This window comes from Parasteatoda tepidariorum, chromosome 3, assembly GCF_982258835.1.
Source record: "Parasteatoda tepidariorum strain Cologne lab strain chromosome 3, Ptep-v5.0, whole genome shotgun sequence".
NCBI lineage: Eukaryota > Metazoa > Arthropoda > Arachnida > Araneae > Theridiidae > Parasteatoda > Parasteatoda tepidariorum.
The window spans coordinates 101,900,520-101,926,286 of NC_141757.1; the positions used below are offsets into that span (position 1 = coordinate 101,900,520).

Consider the following 25,767-nt stretch of genomic DNA (forward strand, 5'->3'; position numbering starts at 1 on the left):
AATTTATTATGCATTTACATTCTTTAACTAATCATCTAAACATTATTTATTGGATCGACGATGCTTGAAATTGTTTACTTAATTTTTAGTTTTAAACTTAATTTTAGCTGAAATCTAACAATTTAAATTATTCTTACAATGTTGCCACATTTTTTTAAGAATAAGGATTATTTATTTTTCTATGCACTTGATAATAGTTTTTCTCAGGCTGCATTGAGATTTAAAAATCAAAAATGCAACACTATCGTTACTTATGTGCTTAAATTAAGATTACGAAGATTTTGAATGCATTTCACTTGAAACATGTTTTTTAACGGTAAAGTGCAGTTTTTTTTTTAAAATCTAAACTCAAATTTAACTTAATAATTTATATTTAAACCTGGTTATTTTGTTAATGATCAATTTCAAATTGAGTTTTGTCCCATCAATACTAAGTGTTTATATTTTGCCTACTGCAAACCAATCAAAACAAGCGATTTTGAACTATAATTTGCATTAAGTGCCATGAACGTGTAAATAAAGACAATATAGCCAGCTATAAGGTTAAAAGGCCAAACATAGCTGTTGAAATGAATAACTGGAAATAGTGCTTGCTTCATAATTTATGAACTTTGTTTAGAGGTATTTCAATGCTAACAAAATTGAGTATTCCATTGTCTCAAAGTTTTTACAACAGCGCTATACATCTAATGTAATAGACCTGGACAGAAATGGTATCTATTCATCTTTAAAAAAAAACAATTACTTTTTTTTTATTTGGAAAGATCTGATAGATCTTTGGGATAGATATTTTGGGATGATTGGGATAGATATTTTTAGATAATTTTAACATTTATAAATTGCCGTTAGAACATTAAAAGTCCTCGGTAAAACAATTATACTGCACACTTAGCATTGCTAATTTTTTCTTCTACAGCTGAAATTTTTTTTTCAAAAATGATAATTAACATATTGTAATATAAACGCGTCAGACATGATGCGTCATTTTTAAATCAAAATTCCTAAATCAAATTACTATCAAATATTTTTAAAAATTTCCCATTTTTGGCGTTTTTTACTGTTTTGTTTGTCTTTAAGGAAAAGAAGATTTAAAAGTTGGTTAAATCAGAAAGTAAAGATAGATTGTTTTAATTAAAAGAAGAAAGTAAAAGCCGCGGTGGTCCAGGGGATAGAGCGCGCGCCTCTCAATAAGGTGACACAGGTTTGATATGACAGGTCTGCTCCCGGGCCGCACCAACCACAGTGTTGACGTATAATATCCCTAGTGGTAAATGGATCATGGGTAAAAATTCCCCGTGGCATCGAACTAACTGTGGGAGGTTTACATGGCTTATTTTTTCACGTAACGCAAATGAGGCTTAGTTCCATCAAAAAGTCTTCCACAAAAGCAATTTTCTAACAGTGCATGATTCAGAAGTCTCCTTGTCTTCTAGTTTGGGTACAAAATAACAAGTCTAAGGAGTTAAGCATTGGCAGATGTAAAGAAAAAATTCGGTCAACGCTTTTAAGGTAAAAAATATAAGAAAAGAAGGTAAGAGTAAGGTAAGAAGTCGGGAAAAAATATGTTTATTCAGAGAAAATACGTTTTTATAACTGACTTCTTTTCTTAATAAATATCAGCTATGCTAATTAGTTTGATTATTTGATGTCACCCTCTCAAACTAGTAAGATTGAGTCCCAGAACCTGAAGATCCGATAATTAGATCAAAAGTTATTCTGGGTGGTCCGTTTTTTATATTGCGGACTATACATGACTTTCTGATTCACGAATAAATGCAGCCGTAATCACAGAAAAATTGTTCTTTTGGGCATAATACGGAACGTTATTTCTTTTTTTTTTTTTTTTTAGAGTTATAGTTGAGATTCTTGCCATTTTTGTTGATTTTTTCAGATTCAATACAACAGTAAATGCGAAATTCATTATTCATTATTAATTCATTGCATTGCCATCATTACACATGGTTAGGAACATCGGAACATGTAGTGAATTGTTGAGAAAAGCTTATTTAGCTTAACTTAACTTTCCTTTTTATAAAAAATACTTTAAAAAAAATCAAAAACTGAAATAAATAAAAAATAAATAAATGAAATCAAACAATTAATTATAAGAGCTAAATATTTTTATGCGTGCTATATAAATTGTTTAAACATTTAAAAACAAACCAGAATCTATAAATCTTCGAAAAGAATAACGAACTAAGAACTTACCTAGACTTAAATAGGAAAATAAATTAAGAATAAATAGGAAATTAAACAAATAACCAGGCAACGGTTTTTTAATTCGAGCGACACACATATATATGTGAGGGAAAAAATACTAATGATAAGTACCATGAATTTCCTCAAATCATATTTCAGTTTTTGAAACATGAAATGGATCCAAATAAAACTAATAGCAGTGATACATTATCTTTTTTCTCTTCAAGTTATTCTCGGATTACCAAATCTCAAGCAAAATCGTAGTTTATATTTTATAGCGCGATAATTACTGCAGATTGGCGAGATTATAATGGCCCTTTTTAAATCTTTCAAAAAAATCGAAAGATTTAATTTTGAAATTTTCTTGTATTTGGGGAAATATTGAAAGAAAGATATTATTTTTAAGATTGTATACTTAATTCATTATATTAAAAGGCAGAGTATGTGTGCGTATAGGTGGGCATGTGCTCTTCTCATGACCCCGATCCGGTTTATGTTAGAGTCCTGAAATTTGAATAGAAAATGAGAGATGAAATTTTATCCCCCGATCTTATAAATCCCTAACAGAATAAATAAATAAACTCAAAATGGGGTAGGGATGAAATTTTAAATACGAATAGTGGCAACGCTAGAAATAGATATATAGAGAAAAAAAAATGAATCATCACTCTTTTTCTTCTAGCCTGCTGTGGTAAAAGGACTTCCATAGAACTGAATTCCTGACGCGTCAAAGGTTATTAATATATACTTTTCTCACATTTGCCTAGTGCCGCAGTTTTTCATTCTGAACATATGGTTTCACCCCTATTTTACGTTTCGAAGGATAACGTTTTAATAAAGAAAAAAATTAAAATTATGAGACTATAGCTCAAGCGTCGAAAGGTGGATAACATGCATTATTTGTAATATTATTTTACATTCCTACTACATTTATACAAAATTTTATTCCATTCTCTCAAATAGTATGCTCGTTTCGGAGGTAGCACGTTTAAAAGTAAACAAAATAAAATGTTCGAAATTGAAAAAGTATCAGACGATTTTTAAAATTAAAGTAGATTGATTTAAGCAATATTATTTATTTGTTCATTTTTACAGAAATAAAGCTTAAATAAACAATATAGCCCACTGATTAAAACTTCCCTTTTAAGAAAACTTAAAGAAAAAAAAAGAAGTTCATATTTTCTCTTCTTGTCGTCTTTCTATAAAGTAGCATGTGTCTGTAATTAAGTCTAAAGCTTATAGAAAACAACTCTTAACGTGCCAAGTACGTTCGTAAAGTGACTAATAAAATCCTTTTTCCTAAGAAACGTTACATGGATAACGACGGCTTTTGTAACTAAAGAAACTCTTCGGAGATAAATTAAAACTGTTGTTCACTGGAAAACTCGCGAGAGGGCTCCGTTAAAACAACACGCGAGTCTGCTTTGTCTCGTTTTCTACTCTTTTTCTTATTCTTTCAAACAACCCTAATTCAAAAGCAAACAAAACAGCTACAAAATGAGAGTTGCTGATTAATTGGAAGTTTACACCCTACAGGAACTGGGGTTGAGGGAACAATTTTTTCCCTTCAACATCTTCCTCTTCACCTCCTGTATGAGAACTCATTTTGGAACATTGAGTGCGAAGTAACACCTACTCTTATAAAACAATAGGAAGCTTTTGTTCTTTTCCGAACATTCTCAAACAAAGGAGTTCCTCGGGCCTCCTGGGTGTTCAGCAAATTAGTTTGTGTTTTACACCTAATTTGCCTGGTTTATACGCTTGTTGAACACTTTTATGTTCTCACTTCAGAATCGTTTGCTAAGGAAATATTTAAGAAAACGATAAATTCTTGTATTTGCGATATTTCAAAATGTATGATTATTCATCAATCTTGGCGAGCGCATAGTGAAATTGTTATTGAGTGTTATTCATGCATTTAATTCATTATTATTAAAAAAAATTATTTTTCCTATTTTTTTTTATATGTAAAATTATGTTTTCCTTCTCTACTTTAGATTCATTATCTTATTTATTAAGTTGAAGTTTAGTTTTATCATCATTTATTTTGTTTATTTCTGTATTTTATATTTTTTGCCTTGAGATCAATTCTTATAGATTTGTTAAAATGGAAAAAAATTAATAAATGGAAAAATAAATAAAATAGTAAAATAAAAATAATTATGACCATCTACTCAAATTTACCAATTGGGACATTCACTTTTTCACCGATTCTTTAAATCACTGACTCACACAAGTATTTTTATTCATTTTATTTATATATTTGCTGACAATCTAACATATCTATTCCTTAATTTATAGATTCGCAAATTCTTTTAACAATTTACTTTCGACTCTCAATATTTATTTTTATCGTTCATTCAGTTCATTAAGATTATTTCCTAATAGAGAATGCTAGAACAACTCGCTAGTTACATATAATTATTTTTAAATTATAAAAACTTAACTTCATATTCTTTTTTTCCCAGACATACGTTAGTTCAAAAACTATAGTAATAGCTAGCTTATATCACATTTGATCTGCTTTAAGAAAACTAAAAAATGCGTTGTAAAGTTTGATAAATTCACCAGCCTCATATTCCATGATTTATCTTATCAATTACTTAAAATATCAAAATACCATTTTATAGAAATATGACAAGAATCAACTAAATATACATAAATGAATTGCGATTTCTTTCTTAACTGTAACTTTCGCAACTGTAACTGTATTTTTGATCTTTGTTTTTTTTGTTTCTAATCCCCAAGTGGTCTAATCCAACTAGGTCAGTTATATAAATATGTCAATTCCATAAGTCCGTAAGCTTCCAGAAAACCTTGAAACGGATTAGGGTTTAGGAAAAACTCGTCCATCTTAAAGTCAATCTATTTTAAGATATGCGTGGGTGATGCATGAGCAGTCGTATACTTTGTGAAAACACTACAAACCGTCTGTCCCTGTACACTATACACTACTTTGCACTAGTGCGTGGCCACTGGTAATTTTTTTGAGTGGAATAAGAATAACCACACTTCAAAACATACTGCCGAATAATTTGTAAAGATGAGTGGTAAAAAAAAATTAAGCCAATTAAAGATAAATTCATTTTTTTGTAAATTTTGACGCATCTCGGAAAATATATTATTTTATTTTATTTTATAACCGTCGTTGAACAGCCGACATAATTTTGTGGGTTTACGACTACTAATATTCAACTTCGTAGCCTTGTAATTTTGAACCTAATCCAGAAGACAAGGGAACTCCTGGATCTAGTATAGGGAGAAATTTGAATTCGTGGAGGATTTTTTGATAGAGTTAACCCGCATTTGCGCTGCAAGGAGAGGAAGACCACGAGTACCTCCCACGGTTAGCCTGACGGTAAGGGGACTCTAACCTATGACCCGTCTACCACTGAGGATATTTCACGTTAGCACTGTGGCCGATCCAAGCCGGATGCGGAATTCGTATCGACTAGGATTCGAACCCGGTTCGCCTCATTAGAAGGCGAACGCTCTATCCCCTGAGTCATCGTGACTCTCTGAAAATATTAAAACGAATAAACTAATGTGATTACTGTTACAGAAGTATTACAGAATTTGGGCCTACTCCCTTCTCCCTACTTTTAAGATGGCGCTGACCAAGAGAGGTTTCTGTGGTTTTCCTCCCCGTGCAACGCAAAGACGGGTTAGTTCCATCAAAAAGTTCTCCACGACGGCTAGTTTGTTCTAATGCTATATCCAGGAGTTTCCTTGTTTTCTGGGCTGTGTTCAAACTTACAAGGCTATGGAGTGGAACATTGATAGTCGTAAACTCAGATTTGGGTCAACTGTTTAACATCGGTTATAAAATAAAATAACATTCGATTACTCAAAGAAAAATTCAGTCATTATTTGCTGTTTTATATTTATTTCATTTAAACGAGGTCAAGTCTTACGAATTGTAAGACATACTAGTTTTTACTTCAGTTTGAAGTACGTAATTTTAAATGGCAAAATAAAAAATTCCCGAAATCGGCTAAATAGTTTCTAAATATTAAAATTTCGCAACAGCCATAGTTTTTTATATTGTCTTTTTCACACTTTTATTTCCTCTAATTAAGCTATCGAATCAATAGTTTACTAATTGTGGTTATCCCCATATTTTGTTGGACAAAAATTCAAATCCGACCGGAAAATGTCTTGTTTACTTCGACAAGAGAGAATTGTTAGTAAAGTACTTACAATGTAAAATTATAAATAATTAAACACGCGTTCCCTAAATGGTAGAAAAAATCTTTTTTTTCTTGTTTTTTGTTGCTTATTTAAAGACTTAAGACAAGACTTAAGACTTTTCCTTTGCTTCAAATATTAGAACAACATAAGAATATACTTTTCAAATTGCAGCTCATTCCCTTTGTCCCTTATTCAGAGAGTCCTAAAATTAGTTCTAAAATAAAGGCATGACGTTTATTCTGATAATGATCTGATTTTGTAACATATATATATATATATATATATATACAGCCAATTGCAGGCCAATACTGTCTCCAAAATTTCTTCCATCGGTTACAGTTTTCCATTGGTTGACTAACAATTTATTGTTATACTTAATAATAATCAAAAGTTTTTGATTCATTCAGCATACATTTCTTACAACATTTAAAGCATGTTATTTTAAATTAAGAAAAATAAAGTTGGAAGAAATCGGTCGAATTGTTTTTTTTTCTTCTAAATTTTAAATAATGTAATAAATACTAATTTTTATTTCTAAATATTCATTTGAGACTATTATACAACAATTCGAGAGTAATTTTACAAATCTTCAATTTCCAAGATGCACAATTCTTTTAAAGTGATTCAACAAGCTATTAACAAAAACTTTCAGACAGACAATTTATTAGTTCCCCATCAAGAAGGATAAATAATAATCCCTCTCTTTTATGCGCTTTCCATCTATCCTTTTAAAGTAGCTAATTACTGAAACCTCATTTAACACTCTAACGATCACCGAAATTCGTTAAACATATGGTCTTTTATAGGCATTATGACTACATTAATATAAGTAATTAATAATTTATTAATGACTTAAGCAACATTTTCATGGGCTCCTTAGAATAATTAACTTTTGTTAGAGCAAATTTATTCATTAATTTGGTGAAACGTTGTGAATATAAAAGGTTAAACTATTCATAAATGTAGAATGGTGGGTGTTAACTTTCACTTCTGCTTTTAATGTAAGATTTATGAATGAAATAATATAATATTTTTCGAAATAATTGAATGAAATAGTATTATTTTCTAACAAAACCTCTGGTGATTCAAGATTTAAATAATGGCAAATGATGCTATATTTAATGAGAAATATGTTGCATAAAACAAGATAAATTCAAAAATGCAATAAAATATTTTTTAAGGAATTTAATTAAATTAAACTTATTTCAGTGATTTTTAATTTTTACATTAAGTAACGATAAATTTACTTTTACCTAGAATACAGGGCATCTTGATTCTTTGTATTCTTCTCTAGGGAACTTAAAAAAATGGCTATTAAGACATTAATAAATTATTAATTATTTATATACTGGAATCTTGTTTCAGTCATATGAATGCATTTTTCCTTATTAACGACATAAGTTCCTAGCCACCTTTTCATAGGGCGTAGAAATATATTCTGCCCTGATTTGCATCTCACAACCACAACGGTTTTCATAGTTTTTATTTTTCATCTTTAATTATTATTCTTTTTTCGTTTACTACTTTACTCTTATTTGTTTCACTCCCAAATTTTACCATATTCAAGTTTTTTTTTTATAAGAAAGGGAGTTTTTATTTAAACAAGTATTAAGTACTTATTTTTTTAAATATTAAAGCTGCATAGGACACTCTTTTGTAGAAATATAGGGTATAGGGCAATATAATAAAATACCATAATTTTGACTTTTTCAAAAGAGAATTTTTGGAGAAAAAGCATGCGATTTCCACTTAGGCAACAAAACGGTTCTTCGTGTTTTGCTCTTATCTAGTAGTAATTTCGAAAACTTGTGAAGCACTTAACTGGAAAATGTACTAAGGAGCGATTCGATGCCTTAAAAGCATATGAATTAAAAGTAGTTTTTCATTGTGTCAAAAATATATTATATAGTTTAAAAATATATTAATTAACTTTTCGAGTTCCGCCGAAATTCTTAAAAAACTAAGTATAAAAATTCCTTTCTTTAAATATCATATAATTTAAGACTTGCGAACTATTTTTGGTATTTCAGGTCTCTAAATTTTGCGCGTTGCCTAAATGGTAGAAAAAATCTTTTTTGTTTTGTTTTTTAAAAGTCATTTAATTCAATATCTCTCCCGGTTGATAAAGAAAAACAAAAGTGTAAATTAAAATCAACTAAATTAATTAACGGATATTGTTATTTATCACTTCTAAGATTTCCTTTAAAGTGTTTCCTGAAAATTACAATTAAGGCATTTTATACAATCCTTTCGAAGTGATTTATTTCTTCACATAACACTCAATCGACTTCAGTCTTAAAATGTTATTTTTAATACTGCTTTCTGCAGCCTTTTTTCAAGGTAATAAAACTTTATATTTTTTAAAAAAAATAACTGTAGCTTTTTTTTCTTTTTGCGTGATAGAAACTTTTTCCGAAGTTTGTACCCGAAAAAACTAATTTTAAACTATTAACCCCCAGCAGCGTATGAGGATATTTCCGAGCATGACTTCATGTGCAATTTTAATATGAATGATTCTTTCCAACTCACCTCGAAGTTTGTTGCTGCGCTTACGTAACTTCCTGTTATATGTTAAGTTTTCAAATTTGTGTATTTTGTCGCAAAATGGACTAAAAATGTCGTTTAAAAAATTGTAGCTTGTAGAGAGAAACTGATTGCAGTTATTTATATTATGGTTATTAAGATAATTAACTTATAATACTATAATATATATTTTGCGTGGGATTTGTATTAGATAAACGAATTTTATAATTATGTACAAAAAATTTTCAATTCGTTCAAAAATTTCCCGAGACATGGCAAAATGCGCCGATAGTAAAATGGATCAAAAGGACCAAACTTTGGACCGCTCTCCTTCCACACTTTCCTACCAAACTTTTCATAGTGCGACTGTCCCGTCTAGTAAGTGCATCAGAAATCCCAATAAGTTAAAAAAACGGTATGTTTATTCAGAGAAAAAGAACGTTTTTGTGTCAAATTTCTTGACATAAAATATGGTCTGTACTACTTAATTAGCATATTTGTGACCAGCATTTCAAACCATTAAGATTGAACACTAAGAGTAAGAACCCGATCATTCGATCAAAAGTTTCTCAAGGTGGTCCGTTTTTATTTATTTATTTATTATTAATACTAACATTATTTTTGATTAGCGATTAAGTTTAGAGCAAGTGATAGATTTCTTACTGTCGTTTTCCTTGCTTAAACAAGTCTAAAAGACATCAGATAGCTTGCTTGAATCTGAGTTTACCATTTACGCAGTCTAAAACAATAAACGCAATCATTATATCCCCATGGAAGATGGAAATTACCTAAGTAAAATGTTTGTTGCTATAAGTTTTAGTCTTAACCAGAATAAAATCGAAAAAAAGTTTCTTATTTTCTTTATTATGACTATTGTTTGTGAGTAAGAAAATTATTATTTTGAGAAAGAATCTCCTCAAACCTGTCAAGTCTTGATTTTTCCATATGCGACTCATACCACTAAAAGAAACTTCTAGAATGTAAATATTGTCGAATTATGGAGTGTCCTTGGCAGATTACTCATACAATATACTTTCAGAATGCATTCATAAATAATGTACATGCTTGGAGTCAAAAATTAAAATTCAACCACTAAAACTCCCTTTGTTTACTTATGCATTTTTCAAAAATATAGCAATGGAAAATTCAAGTATATTACATTTTAAAATGTATTTCAGTGTAGCAAAAACGTTCGTATTTTTCGAAATAAATTAATAGTTTAAGCATTCATAGTTTTATCTGAAATTATGCATCAGTATTTTTTTAAGGTTGAACTGGCCGTTATAATTAGATTAGAAAGTAAACCAATTGGTTTGATGAAGGTACTTATTACATGACTACTTATAATTTAGAAAATGCAACGCTAGTGAAAAACGGTTACAAAGCTCGAAATAGACAAATGATGATTCTTACCTTGAGCAGTCGTGGTTCAGGGGATAGAACGTTCCTTTTTCAAAAAGGTGAACCGGGTTCGATTCCATCCTAGAAAGCATGTAACCATACGGCAGCCTTGTGTGAGAATTTTCCTTTTATTGTCACTAAAACGTTTGCACTAGAAAATATTTTTCAAAAGCGCAAAAATATTGCAGTTTTAAACCTTTCTTCCTAAAATAGTTGAAAATTATATTTAGAGCTTTTTTTTTTAAAGCATTGTCTCTTAGGTCCATAATGACGTTTTAGCTGACTTCACGTTAGCGATAGGATCAAATTGCATTAGCCATTAAAATTTCATGACAAGGTGTATTTTAGCTGAGCATACAAAATAGTGCGAAAAGAAACCTTATAATTACCTAGATTTAAGATTATTTTAAACTTGAGACTAGCTTTATTCAAGGATTTTTTCAGGCTTGAAAACCCTACGACAACCTCGATGTAAGGTTTTTATATAGAAGGTTAATTTTCAAGGTTTTGGATTAGGGTATTGTGCGTAGAATAGAACACATTGTCACATAACTCGTTTTAAGATTAGAAGGTTTACACGTAAACCGCATAACTTTTAGGTTTCCATTAAAAGGTCTCTGCTGAGTGAAAATCAACCTTACTTTTCTATCTGGGCATTGATGGCTGGTCGATACGAATTTTCGTATCTGGCTTGCACCGAACACAGTGCTGACGTAAAATATCCTCAGTAGTAGACGGATCATGGGTTAGAGTCGCTTCACAGTCAGGTTAATCGGGGGAGGTTTTAGTTATTTTCTTCTCCATGTAACGGTTAGTTCCACCAAAAATTCATCCATGAAGGCAAATTTCTCCCGATACTTGATCCAAGAGATTTGTCGTCTTCTGGATTGGGTTCAAAATTACAAGGCTACAGTTATAAATAAAATATTGATTATCTGCTTATAGGTATTACCAGTGGTTCCTTAGAAGAAATTGAGAGTAATCTTTGTGAAAAAGACCCTTTCGAAGCATGCAGGTTTAAAAAAAATGGTACATTTCCAGAATCAGCTGAAGATGTGGACGCCTTGTGTAAGTAAGTAATTGAAAACTGATTTTTAATCAACGATAATGCATTTTTTTTTTCTTTTTTAAATTTCTACTTTTTTTTGTACTTTGTATGCATGCTAAAAATAACATTACTGATTCTTACGTGTATCATATCCAACTGTAATTTTTCATGTTGAGTTAATGTCAGTAACAACTTTTATCACAAAACCCAAAAAGCTTTACAAATGATAAGCAAATAAACCATGCACGCTTGAAGCAGTTTTAAATTTAACGATGCCAGTTTGTATAATATAAAATTTAAAATAAGCTTGCATGAACAACCATTTCAAATTGAGATTACATCTGCTTTTATTTTAATGTCAGTAACAACTTTTATCACAAAACCCAAAAAGCTTTACAAATGATAAGCAAATAAACCATGCATGCTTGAAGCAATTTTAAATTTAACTATGCCAGTTTGTATAATATGAAATTTGAAATAAGCTTGCATGAACAACCATTTCAAATTGAGATTACATCTGCTTTTATTTTAATGTCAGTAACAACTTTTATCACAAAACCCAAAAAGCTTTACAAATGATAAGCAAATAAACCATGTACGCTTGAAGCAATTTTAAGTTTAACTATGCCAGTTTGTATAATATGAAATTTGAAATAAGCTTGCATGAACAACCATTTCAAATTGAGATTACATCTGCTTTTATTTTAATGTCAGTAACAACTTTTATCACAAAACCCAAAAAGCTTTACAAATGATAAGCAAATAAACCATGTACGCTTGAAGCAATTTTAAATTTAACTATGCCAGTTTGTATAATATGAAATTTGAAATAAGCTTGCATGAACAACCATTTCAAATTGAGATTACATCTGCTTTTATTTTAATGTCAGTAACAACTTTTATCACAAAACCCAAAAAGCTTTTCAAATGATAAGCAAATAAACCATGTACGCTTGAAGCAATTTTAAATTTAACTATGCCAGTTTGTATAATATGAAATTTGAAATAAGCTTGCATGAACAACCCTTTTAAATTGAGATCACATCTGCTTTTACAAAACATGGCTAAAAAAACTTCTAAATTAGAGGATGAATATTCATTCGCAAATCAAGAGTAGAAAATGGACTCAAAACGAGTATAAATTCACCTCCTCAAAGTTTATTTTATACCTTATGAAGCATCAATAAAATATGGTTTATTTGCGCAGACTCTTATATACTTTATTTAAAACTTTAAAAGAGCATGTTGGCCTCATCATTAAGCAACGCGGAAAAAAAATGTTAGATTTGAGTGTCTGCTCAAGCTAATGTAGTTTGTTTACCGCTACAAAAATACAATTCCAATTCACTAGTATATAAGACATGTTAACTCGATTCTATCTTGGGGTACCTTTTCATAGATGATGGTTGACATTATCGATATCTACTCTCCCCACATTGGTGACTTTCGGACGTGATGTGAACATGCCTACCTTGACAGAAACTCCCACTTCGATATGACCACGCCCATCTTCCGAACCGGGCGTTACTATATTTGAACACGCTTACTTCGATGGATTGTCCACATTGAACAGTTGACTTTCTACTTGTGACTGTGACATTATCCACCTCCTCGCATTGTTGCTACTCAGTCTCGATCACAAACAATGTCGGCCTGCTTACACTCGACTGCTAATGGCAACACAGGAGCAACCACGACCGTGAACTTAATACAGCTCTCACCATCAGCAAAACTACGGTAATCTTATTACAGCTCTCCCAGCTTCTAACAAAACAGCAATAAATCAACTAATGCTATCCATTCATTGAATTCTACCACAGCTATAATTCTGATATGGGAATGCTGTAGAATGTTTACCACTGCAAAAATACAATTCAAATCACTTGTATATAATAAGACATGTTAACTCGATCGAGATGAAGTTTACATTGTAGGTATCTACTCTCCCCACACTAGCATGAAAAAAAAGGAGGGAAAGATTTACAGTAAAAGCGAAAAAAAAAGAGATTTTTTTGTGAAGGTTTCTGCAATACTTTATTCAATTTTCAATGAAAGATTTTTCGCGTATTAGTATTACTGCTAAGTTTAAAAAAATATTAATTAGTCAACCTTTCTATGCATAAATGATGAATATGAAAATACAACGTTTTATGCAAGGTTGCTTACTCTCTGGGGTGCGTCTTAACTAGATTACTATTCTGGGTTGGGGACCAGTATCCAACAATGTGTGTAGCCTCTATTAAAGAACGAAAATTGAAGTTTAAGAACTTGGTATTAAACAAGAATAACTCATAATAAGTAACTAAAGCAATCTGAAAGCAAAGAAAAATACTCAAATAGTTCTGAACTTGGAAAGAGACACAAACCTAATGGCTGACCCCCTGCAAAACTTAAAATATTGTAAAAAATATATTTAATTAATAATGTCTGGCATTAATTAATTATGCAAGGATTTCCAGTGGCTTTACAAAATTTAATAGTGCTAGGATTTCACTGATAGCCTAAATTTCATTTTTTTTTTGGTATTATTTTCAAATTCTCGTAAACAAAAGTCAGAAAACTGGCTCCTTGAAACATACATTTTTCATAATAAAATTAATAGAGGTTTTTACAAATTATATATAAGTATTGATAATTGGTTTAATCCTGTCAATTCTTTAAATAAATATTATGGTCTTTCTGCAAACTTCGAAACCAAGGTAAAATGAGCGAGCTCCTCTAACTACTTTACATTTTATTAAATTTTTTAATTAAAAATTATTCCTGTGAGCTTTTTTCTTTTTTTTGTTGTTATTTTGTTATTATTTTTAGAAATCTCTTTAACTAGAGAGATATCAATAAATGCGAATATAGTATTGAACAGAATTGAATATACTTTCAATTACTTAAAATCAGTGTAGGGGGAATGAATAAATTGTTGAACGGTGTGTTAAAAAAATGAATATCGTGACTAACTTTTGATCTACTGATCAGATGCTCACGTTCTGAGACTCAATCATAATCATAATTTTTTTTTATTTATTAATAGTCTAAAAAAATTGAATTGTAGGGTATAAAACACTTGCATCATTTTAAAGAATCCAATTACAAAATTTGCAAAATTGGCTGAATCTCTCAGGAAAAATAAAATTTTAAGAATACGACTTTTTCAAAATTCGCTTTTTTTTAACTTTTCAACCGATTTTCAAAAAATTTACATTTTACTATTTAAAATTGCATTTTGTAATATGATGCTAAATTTTGTATACCTTGCAATTCAAAATTTTTTGACCATTAATTAATATAATAATTTAAAAAAATAAATATTTACTAAAAGTTATATTTTGCATGGCGAGTCGCAATGGCCCAGTGCTTAAGGCAATGGGCTGTCATTGTTAAAAGCAGCAGTTTGATTCCCAGTTCAAGGTTGAAGTTCATCCAACTTCATATCAATGAATACCACTCTGTCTGGGAAGTAACTAGTCTGGGAAGTAACTCTTTAACTAGAGATATATCGATAAATGCGAATATAGTATTGAACGGAATTGAATCTACTTTCAATTATTTAAAATCAGGAAAAATAGAATAAATTGTTGTAAGGTTCGTGAAAAAATGGATTATCGAGAATAACTTTTGATCTACTGATTGGATGTTCACGCTCTGAGACTCAATCATGATCCTAATTGTTTTATTTTATGTAATGATAGTCAAAAAAATATTTATTTGTAAGGTATCAAAATTTTTGCATCATTTCAAATATTGCAATTACAAGATTTGTGTAAAATTGACCGAATTGCTCAGGAAAAATAAAATTTTAAAATTACGACTTTTTCTAAATTCGATTTTTTTTTTAACTATTCGATCGATTTTTTACAAATTTTATATTTTACTATTCAAAATTGCATTCTGCAACATGAGGCAAAAACTTGCATACCTAACAATTCAAAAATTTTTTGACCATTCTTTAATATAATAATTTAAAATAATGAATATTTACTAAAAGTCATATTTTGCATGGCGAGTCGCGATAGCTGCGTGGTTAAGGCACTGGGTAAAGTTAAAAGCTGTTCCTAGTTTGAGCTTGAAGTTCATCCAGTTTCAGATCAGTGGATACCACTCTTTCTGGGAAGTAAAGGCGGGCTGTGCAGTGTGCTGACCACATTGCCACAATCATGCTGTTGGTCAAGAAAATGGGGAGCCTAAAAAACCATGATCCCTCTGGACCACAGCGGATAGTTGAGGGAATGCTTTTTATATATTTCATTGAGTTAGTTTTGGATAAACGAACTATATAATTTAGTGCGAAAATTTTTCAATTTGCTTGAAAGCCTATCGAGATATGACTGAATACGCAAAAACTAAAATTAACATAAAGGGCTCCAAATTTTTGACCGCTCTCCTGACCAAACTATTGGGATCATAATTCCCAGATTGCGACTGCCCTCTATGTTTTGAAGGTTAAAATTGAGAATCTATTAAGGTTGTCATAACTCTGAATCCTTCAAAAAAATGCACCTTTGTTCAAAAAGGGTATTCAGTGACTGATTTCGCAACTTAAAATATAATCTGCTCTAATTATATAGCGTATTTGAAGTCGTCCCCCTCAAACCATAAAGATTGAGTCCTAGTGAAGATCATTAGATCAAAAGTTATTCCGGATGGTCCGTTTTTTAATTTGTGCTCTATACAATAAATCTTTTACAGATTTTATCTTGCGTAAAAAAAAAATGTCTTTTTTTTTTAGAGATTTGGTACCCTTTCATCATTGCATTTCAGAGTTCTTAAGAAATTGCGATACGGATGAAGGAGATGATATCCCGCATCGAGGATTTTTCAATTTCGGTGCAATTTTAATACTCTGCAACAATCAGTCACGAGTTTACCAAGGTAATGTACCGCCAAGGTACTATATGCATTATCTTATGAATTTTCAAGTATTCGTGTGATATATATATATATATATATATATATATATATATATATATATATATATCATACTTTATAACAAAAAATTATAAATAATAAAAAAAAATATAATAACGGTTTAGACACGGCTTGATAATTGCTAAGGAACAGTTACATTTTTTTGGAACAATTAATAATAGGGGTTGATTGATAAAATGAAACTAAGTACATTTTTAGTAGAGGCAATGTGCATTGATTATTGAGCAAAATAATTCAGATATCGATGTATCGAAAAGTAAAATTAAAAAATATTTTTAAGAAAACGTTGCTCATTGGACGATTTCCAGCTAGCCATCGCAAAGGAGTCTTTGCGAGAATGAAACAGAAATGTGTACTTCAATAAGATGTGTAATTAGCAAGGACGCTAATGCGAAGTTTTCATCTGCTATTCATGCTGTCCTCTAAACTATCGAAGAGTCTTTTGCGGTATATTGTCCCACTCCTCTCGCAAGGCGGTTTTCAACTCTTGTACGATTTAGAAAGAGTGCTTTCTTTTTGAAGCATGTCCTTCAAGGGCATTCTAGACATACTCTTTAGGATTCAGTTTCGAGGAATACACAGGTCATTGTATACGGTCAATATCTTTATTTTTTAGTGTGTTCGACACTTCAGTGCATATTGTAGTCCACAAAGAGAAAGTCTGGAACTATCCTAACTCTAAAAAATTGAACATGATCTAGAATAATCACTCTGCAATACCACTAAGATATAACGTTATATTTCTCAAAGATGTGTTAGCCATTGTGCTTGGTGCGGTGTTAGTCATTCTGCTTGAAGCGGTGTTCAGCCATTGAGCTTGATGCCTGCAATTACTGGCACGTTATATATATATATATATATATATATATATATATATATATATATATATATATATATATATATATATATATATATATATATATATATATATATATATATATATATAAAATGTTTCTCCCAACTTACTGTATAATTGCGGCATCACCCATAAACACGCAAATACAACTTATATATCATATTGGGGAACTTTTTTTATGGGAAATCCAAATCTGCAATGAAAAAATAGAGGAAGGCAATAAAAATATATAAGTAACTATTCAAAGTTGTTCCTCTCTCCACCCCCAAGGTTTGGGATTGAAGGTAGAGTTTGGTACTGCTGAATGCATCGTTTTAAAATTTCTCATGTGGGAAGTTTTATATATTTGATACAGTTTACCTTTCGTTTGTCCTTGTTTCCTTTGGGCAATTTTCATTAATTAATCCTCTTAATTTACTTTAATAATTTTTTTAAAATCACAAGTTATTTGTCTTGATTGTTTTAATTCGCAGTTCTTGTCGACAGCATAAAATGCATTGCTGGAGCCTTAAAGCATACCCAACATTTCTGTTCAACTTATCTTGCAACTCTAATGGAAGAAACTCCAGATATCATTGAGAGAATGCGTGAACTCGTTACAGGGGACACAGATGAAAAAAGAATGGAACTAGAAAACTGTTTGTAAGTAACTAAAAGGTCTATAATTGTTGTTAACTTGGTCCGTTGCTTGTTTGTTATTCATTGAGACACTATTGTATTCGTTTAATGCATATTCCTACGTAACTTTCGTGGACATTATCGAAAGCAAAATTGCATCCTCCAATCGTGGAATAATGCAAGGCATCGGGATTTCTGAAGTACTTTTTATTCATTTATATCTATAAATGTGAACTGTAAAAAATTTCGAGCTATGCGGCACCAAATATTGGTATTCATTTGCTGGCTACATAAAGTCGTGCTCAGTTTTACTATATATTGGTGCTTTCACTAGTTCCAAACAACGAGAGAAGGTTGCACCAAAAATCGGAATTTTGAAAGAGCCTAAAAGCGGCGAAAGGTTGCACCAAAAATAAGTGTTTTGAAGGGAACTAAAAAGCGAGGAAGGTTGCACCATTATTAAATATTTTTAAAGCGGCGAAAAGCAGATAAAGTTAGCATCATTAATAAATATTTATTGAAAAAAGAGGATATAATTTAAATCAAATTATAATTAAATTATTTAAATCTATAAAAATTAATAAAACTATTTTTATTTTAGATGTGTTATGTAATATTAATATATATATATATATGTATATATATATATATATATATATATATATATATATATATATATATATATATATATATATATATATATATATATATATATATATATATATTAAATAATACATCTAAAATAAAAATAGCTTCTTGAATTTTTATATATTTAAATAATTAAATTATAATTTGATTTAAATTATCTTCTCTTTTTTTTATAAATATTTATTAATGATGCTAACTTTATCTGCCTTTTGGCGCTTTAAAAATATTTTCGTTCATATAAAAACTTTTTCTTTCTTCAAATTGATCTATGTAAAATTTAATAATTTTTTACATTTCATTTAAAGCACGAACCTATGCTATAGAGTTAATACCGCATGTAAATAAAAAGAATTTTAATTTTAGGCTGAATCAAATTCTTATTACTATGTATTTTGAAATTATTTTATTATTTAAAAATGAAAATATTACTTTCACAAGTAAAAATTTATATAAAAAAGTAGACGAATATTGTATTGGTCAAATCCCAATCTCTAATTAAGGAAACATTCCAATATTAATTACATTGGAGTATGGAAATATTAAATTTGAAGTAAATTAAGAAATGTAAAAATAATGAAATAACTTGGAAATATTAGCAAAAAATATACAGATCAATATTTAAACATAATTTATTCATTTACAATCACTTTGATATTTGTATACATAGACAGAATGTAATAATTTTTAAGCAAAATCTTAAAATTTAAATATATTATACTTTTTATACATATCACAGCATTCACAAAAAAACAAAATATTCACTCAGAAATATGATCGATAGTATGTTTTTGTTACTAAGAGAGTGCATTCAATTCAAACTTATTTTAAATTTACAGTAATTTAAAATAAAAATTATGTTATGCCTCAATGTTTAGAGTTTTGAAATTTGGGATCATCTGAAAATAATTTTCTATATTTTAATTAGATACTAAATTTCTTGGCATATTCTGCCTCATCTGAATTAAAATCTACAATATAGCTAAATTACTTTTTTACAAGCATAATTTACCACTTGATAAAAAGAGTAAAATTTCCCACAGCTTGAAAAAAAATACTGTAATTTTTTTTTATAAATTAGTAAATAATGGTGAGTATTTGAGAAAAAACAATATTTTTATTACATATTCATGATTATAGATTTTCTGGTGTTATTACTTTAACTATATAACATTTTTTAGTTGATTGTAAAAAACACAACAAGTTTTAAAAAGATTACACACAAATAAAATTTTGGAGCCTATTTACAAAAGAATAATTGTTTTTCCAAGCACAGGTTCTTCATTCTCAAAACTTGAAACTATACACATTCCTTGTTTGTAAGCTGTTCTTGAAACTAGCACTTTCAAGTGTGAAAAAACTGTTTATAACCTTCTGGAATTCTGGTGATTTTGGCAGAATCAGTTGGTTCGGCACTGGGTATAACAATATTTTTTCCTGTGTCTCTTTCTCAATTAAAATCATTGATGTTGTTGGTATCTTTATGCTAATGAAAGAAGATTAAAAATAATGTAATTTATGCTAATAAAATGTACAGAAGAAACAAAATTTGAATCCTTACTTTTTTAAAACATAGAAAGATAAATCAAAGAAAGTCATATTTTAATTACTATTTTTAAAATACAATATAAAGAAAATTGAGAAATTGTAGTTCTCGTGTAAAAAAATTTTAAAACATTTCACTACCTTAAAAAACAAAAATTTCGAGACCAACTATTTATACAGGGGGGGGGGATTTTTATCTTAAGCCTCCTTTTACCCACAAAGATTCCGGAAAGGAATGAAAGATATTGATATTTTAAAATATTATTATTATTATTTTTGTTAAAATGCGCTAAAACACCAAAATAGAATTTCTCCACTTGAGAAATTGTGAATTGAATTTTATGCAGAGCGGCACAGTAAAAAAATTACTGAAGGAACTGCAAACAGTTAAAATAATAAATGAACAAATTGATCATCACTTGTATAGATAAAAGAGTTCGTGTTGAGTCTAAGAGGGTGGAATCTGGCTGACGATTAACACACAAGCAGTAGTCATGTGGATAGTATTGAAACTCCACATGTATACTGTTTGTGAGGGTTGCCTTTTTAACTAAAGGTCTTTTGTTTCATAGAAGCACATATATTTCAGAATAAAAAAATTTCACTTTTGTAATTAAAATGAAACTTTTCAAAAAAAAAATTATTTAAAAAAACAAAAACAACTGTAAATATTATAAAGAATACGTATGACATTTTTGAGGATCAATGAAAACGTTCAATTTTATGGTTATATTATCCTTCCCCTCACCCACAAAACACAAATGTGGGCTAAATTAATATATTTAAAGCTACAAAAAATAAAATAAATAAGTAAAAATTAAAAAAACATCGAAAAATAAGTATCTAAAGCAGAGTATCTATGAGTATCAAAGTATTTTTTTATATGTATTTAATAAAAAAGATATATTTATGATCTTTTTAAATACAATACTTTGTTTCATTGAAAAAAATTTTCTCTTAGTTAAAAAATATTAATAATAAAATATATTTTAAGAAAAAATTCTAATAAGAAATCAGTTAATTTCTAAATGTTCTAAAACAAATCTTATTCTTGTCGGTGTTTTGTTTTAAATTTCAGTAAGGTATTATTGGTGAATTAAAAAAAAAATATCGCTTTGTTTTCTTTAGCGCCAATATTACCCACTAAGTTTTTCTCCTACCTCGTGCTCTCAGAGAACGTAAAGAGAAATCTAGTTTCCATGACAACGGTTAGTATTAATTTGAGGTGAATAATTCGCATTGAAAATTTTACAACCGAAGCACTTTAGAATGTATAGACCAAAATTCGTGTAATTATGTGATATTACAAACGAAAAAGAGCAAAATAGAACATGAAAATCAAAACAAAAGCAGAGATATTGATAAAAAGTTTTAATCCTAACAGAAAGCACATACGAATTTTTTTGATCGGTGGAATGAAATAAAATCACGCACCTAGAAAATTTTCACCGGCAGTGAATTTGGCGGAAAACTATGCTCCTTTAGCCAAATAAACTGTAAATGCACTTTCTGTGCACATAAAATCGTTATATCTCCTTATTTACTGAAAAAGAGCTAATATAGATTTTAAAATATTTAATTATTCATACATCGAAACAGTTTCCTATAAGAAATTTGAAGCTAACACTTTCGGAACAGACAACAAAATTTTTAAAGTTGATATTAAAGAAATGAACTGTAATTAATGCAAATAATTAAGAAAAGTTTACTTACCTTCAAAAGAAATGGACAATTTCAAAGACAACTTGCATGAGATGATATCAAGATTCAACAACAAAGTCGTAATAAGTCAACTACGTAATAAGTCATCGGTCACGTGCCTGTCATAGTACGAAAGTTTGGTGCAATCGATTGCGCCATAAACGCATTTCTTGATCATATTTTCCAATTTATGGTGCAACCTAGATAAAATAATTTTTGATTTATCCTATTTATGGTGCAATTAGCAAACTTTGCACCAAGTATTGGATAAACATTAACCGAGATTTTTTACAGTGTAGCAAAGAGATGATTGAATTTGAAAATGTTCGTTTTTGTAGTTATATAATTTTAAATGTAAAAGTGAATAATGTTATTAAGTTGATCACTTTTCTAGGTTATTATTCATGAGAGCCTTATTCATGCAATAAAAAAATACTAACACTTATGTCAGTTATAGTTTACATCAGGGGTTTGAAATTTTTTAGTGTGGGGACCCCACAATACTTACGAAAATAATTTTGGGTTCCCATAAGCATAGCGCATATCCGTCCACCAGTTAGTGAAGCTCTCAGTTTCTTCACTTTTACCGCATTAAACTATTGTAGTTTTAGAGCATTAACTTCAATTATTTTTAAGACGTAGAACATTGTTGAAATTTTAAATTATTAACATATCTTAAAACATATATAGAAATAGGCACATCCTAATACGTGATAGTAAATCATACATCCTAATAAATCGTATGTTTGAATTTACAAAATTAATGTAACTTATTTTTATTATTGTACTATATTATTAAATCTTGTCAAAATAGTCGGTACTGCAGAACGAAGTATTTCTTCAATATCGTTTATATCTGATAGACACTTTGATTTTATGGTGGATAAAGATGACAATGCAGTCTCACATAAATATCTTTATCTATTTTCTGATATATATTGTAAAAATATTTAGTCATTGTAAAAATAAGTTTGAGAAATTTTAAAAATACTGAAATTTTTGGAGACTTCTGCTGCAAGATCTGCGACCCCAATTGTGGTCGCAACGCACAGTTTAAGAAACTCTAGTTTAAATTATGCTTTAAAGAGGTCCGTATTCACACGAAGAATTATGTGAATGATAGAACTTTTATGATTATATCATTTCTGTGCTATTTTTAAGTCATTTTAATATATTTTTTTAACAACGGAAGAATTCCCTGCGAGGACATTTAAATATAAGAAAGTAATATTAATGACACCAATACTTAACTTAAGCTAATACTGAAAATAATTTACAACGAGAACTAATGCGAATAAGTTAACCTAAATTTGCAGCATCACTTCGCCATTTCTCAACGTGTCATGAAGTACAACAAAAGATAAACACAATAAATAACGCGAACCAAACTGTAGTTTTGAGACGAACTCAGTTCAAAAGCTTCAGTTCTCAAATGATCCTAGGATTTTTTGAACAATGTTCTGTTGCCATATGTGTTTCATATTTTTCTATAATTTCTAAGATATTTGAAAATGCAAAACACGGTTCTATCCTTTATAAATTATGATTAATTATAAAATATATTAGTTATAGTGAATACAATAATTAATAAATTATGATATATATATTTATGTAAAATAAAACCAAATAGTACTGTAAAAATTAAAAACTATTTATAAACTTCGTAACTGTAAGTGGACTAAAAATAGTAAATAAGTTTTACTGCAAAAATTAATTTTTAATTAATTTCTGGAAAAACATCCTCTCTAATTAGAACTTAAAATTGCAAGAAAGGCGTAATACGTAGTATGACATTGCAGATTCAAAATTAATTAAATATTTCCAGCGTGGAACAATAGACCCAGTTCTGAGTTTTCCACTATCAATATGCAACTCCATAGCTTTGTAATTTTTAACCCAACCAGAAGACAAGTGAACGCATCAAGTATTAGGGCAAACTGGAGTACGTTTTGAAGGAACTGAACCGCATTTGCGTTACATGGAGAGGAAAACCTCTAAACACGAAATTCTTCCACGCTTAACCCGTCCGCTTGAGCATTCAAGCCTATGATCCGTCTACTATTGAGGATATTTTATGCCAGCACTGCTGTCGGTGCATGCCTTAAAATTGCCCAAAGTATTATTATAAAAGAATCAATCAAAAATCTTTTTGTAACATCTATTAATTTTAATTAGAGAATATAAACTATTTACCATCTGATAGTACTTTACTTACTCGAGTTCATTTAGCATCTGATGATCTGATAGTACTTAACAGTACACAAAACGCAACCTTAACGAAATCAATGCGTTATTCAAGGTATAACATAGCTGAATTAAAATTTATTATATAAAAAGGCTTGATTAGAAGTGGATCTTGAATTATCGATAAATTTTAAATTTTTATTTTAAAAAATTCCTTCAAATTGTAAGCCTACCAGCGAATGCCTGGTAATATTGCAACTTGATTTTTTTTGTCAATTATTAGGTCTTGTTGAGAAATTCAAATGCAGTATAAATGTGTCCAAGTAACGTAGTTTAATTCAACAATAAAAATTCAACAGTTAATCCATTTAATTAAAATATAATTTTTTTTGCAGGAAAACTGTACTTGAAGTTGGGTGTGTAGCTGCGTCATTATCCAATTCATGCGGTCACAATGCCAAGAATTTATTCGAGTGGATAGTCGAAAAAAGCAGACTGGCGAAAGAAGTATGCCATGAAGAACATGAGACTGTGATTGAAGAGTTAAGGCAACTCATGAAGTTTGAATCGAGAAAATAAGAAAATGAATACAGATTTCAGAGGTTTTTTCATTATTACATACACTCAAATATAAGCTATTTTTATTGTTCGCTCATGTAAAACCAGAAATATAATTGCCACTCCTTTCGTTGGATGTTTGCTCACAATAAAGTTCTACATTTTTTTCTTCCTTTTTGTCGTTATTCAAACATTTATGTAAGTAAAATTAATTTATTTACGTTCATTGTCTTACCTGAAAATTCTTTAAATCGTATCATTTTCCATTTTAATTCGTGTATTAGGCGAATTGCATATAAACTGCTGCAACCAAGTCATTAGTCTCAAAATCCGACCCTTGTTCTCACCAGGTAGAAGCAGTTGAGATAATATTTTTTAATACTTACATCTACTTGCTTGCATCTTATATTATCTACATACTTACTTTATACTTTCCGTGAACTTTTTAAAAAAATTTCCAATGTTTTGGAAGTTTTTTAATCCCTGTGACATAGAAAGAAGTTGGCCGTGTATTGAACCAGTTAGGCACAAAATTTTCATTGCTTCATTGGATGAAAATCTCTAACCCCTGAGGCTTCTTTAATTATATGCTATTTTTATGACTACTGTTAGTTTGCAACTGTTGATCATGACTGTTAGTTAAATTTAGCTTATCTAAAATTAGCGTTCTCTGCCCTTATTATGAAAATAAAGCAAAAGTTCAATATGGAGAAAAACAACAGTTTTGTTAAAATGAAAATCGCTTGTGGTCTAATTTTTTAATGTTTAAAGACTTTCTCCAATATACGTATTTACTAGGCTCATAAAATTTTTCAAACGCTGAGAATAATTCCCTTATTTTGAGGGCAATTCCACGGAAGTGTCAACTTTTAAGTGAAATTTTTTTTGTTTATGAATTGCATATTTTAATTTTAAAAATATGTTCAAAAATAGCCAAAGTCTACATATTGCCGTTTCATTTTTGATAATTTTAAATTTTTTGAATCTGGCAGCATTCTAAAGTAATCACATGGCTGACAAGTGAATTGTTCACATTTGTGCTCAAATTGTTTTCTTGAAAAATACTTATAAAATAAAAGAAATGTATCTTCCTTTTGCAATATTTTGATAAAAATATGCATATAGAACAAAATGTAAACATTTTAAGTTTAATATATAAAATAAAAGTAACTTCTTTTACGTCATTCGGTCACATGTCTTAATAATGCATGAATTTCCTGAGAACGAAGATAAAATGTGACACTGGCAAGTTAGATATAAAACCTCTTCAGAGACAACCTAATTTTCAAATTGTTGAAATTTTTACTAATTCATACATAAATATTAATCCTGTTTGTCTGTTACATTCTGTTTATCATTTACATATTAATAAAAC

General features: G+C 29.4%; 1 protein-coding gene across 1 annotated transcript; it reads left to right on the plus strand.

The window, feature by feature from the left end:
* Window positions 1-8,586: 8,586 nt before the first annotated feature.
* Window positions 8,587-24,563, plus strand: LOC107454636 (uncharacterized). Its single transcript, XM_087159850.1, has 5 exons — window positions 8,587-8,730; window positions 11,260-11,386; window positions 16,086-16,228; window positions 17,615-17,783; window positions 24,230-24,563. Exons 1-5 carry the CDS (start codon window positions 8,691-8,693, stop codon window positions 24,411-24,413), a joined length of 663 nt encoding a protein of 220 aa, XP_087015976.1. The 5' UTR covers window positions 8,587-8,690; the 3' UTR covers window positions 24,414-24,563.
* The last annotated feature ends 1,204 nt before the right edge of the window (window positions 24,564-25,767 follow it).

What these genes read in the sequence shown, in the direction of transcription:
- LOC107454636 (XM_087159850.1), top strand. Translation starts at nt 8,691, where the DNA reads ATGTTATTTTTAATACTGCTTTCTGCAGCCTTTTTTCAAG. An exon ending in GATGTGGACGCCTTGTGTAA is followed by an intron (nt 11,387 to 16,085) that starts GTAAGTAATTGA and finishes TTTTTTTTTTAG; the next exon opens with AGATTTGGTACCCTTTCATC. An exon ending in TCAGTCACGAGTTTACCAAG is followed by an intron (nt 16,229 to 17,614) that starts GTAATGTACCGC and finishes TTTAATTCGCAG; the next exon opens with TTCTTGTCGACAGCATAAAA.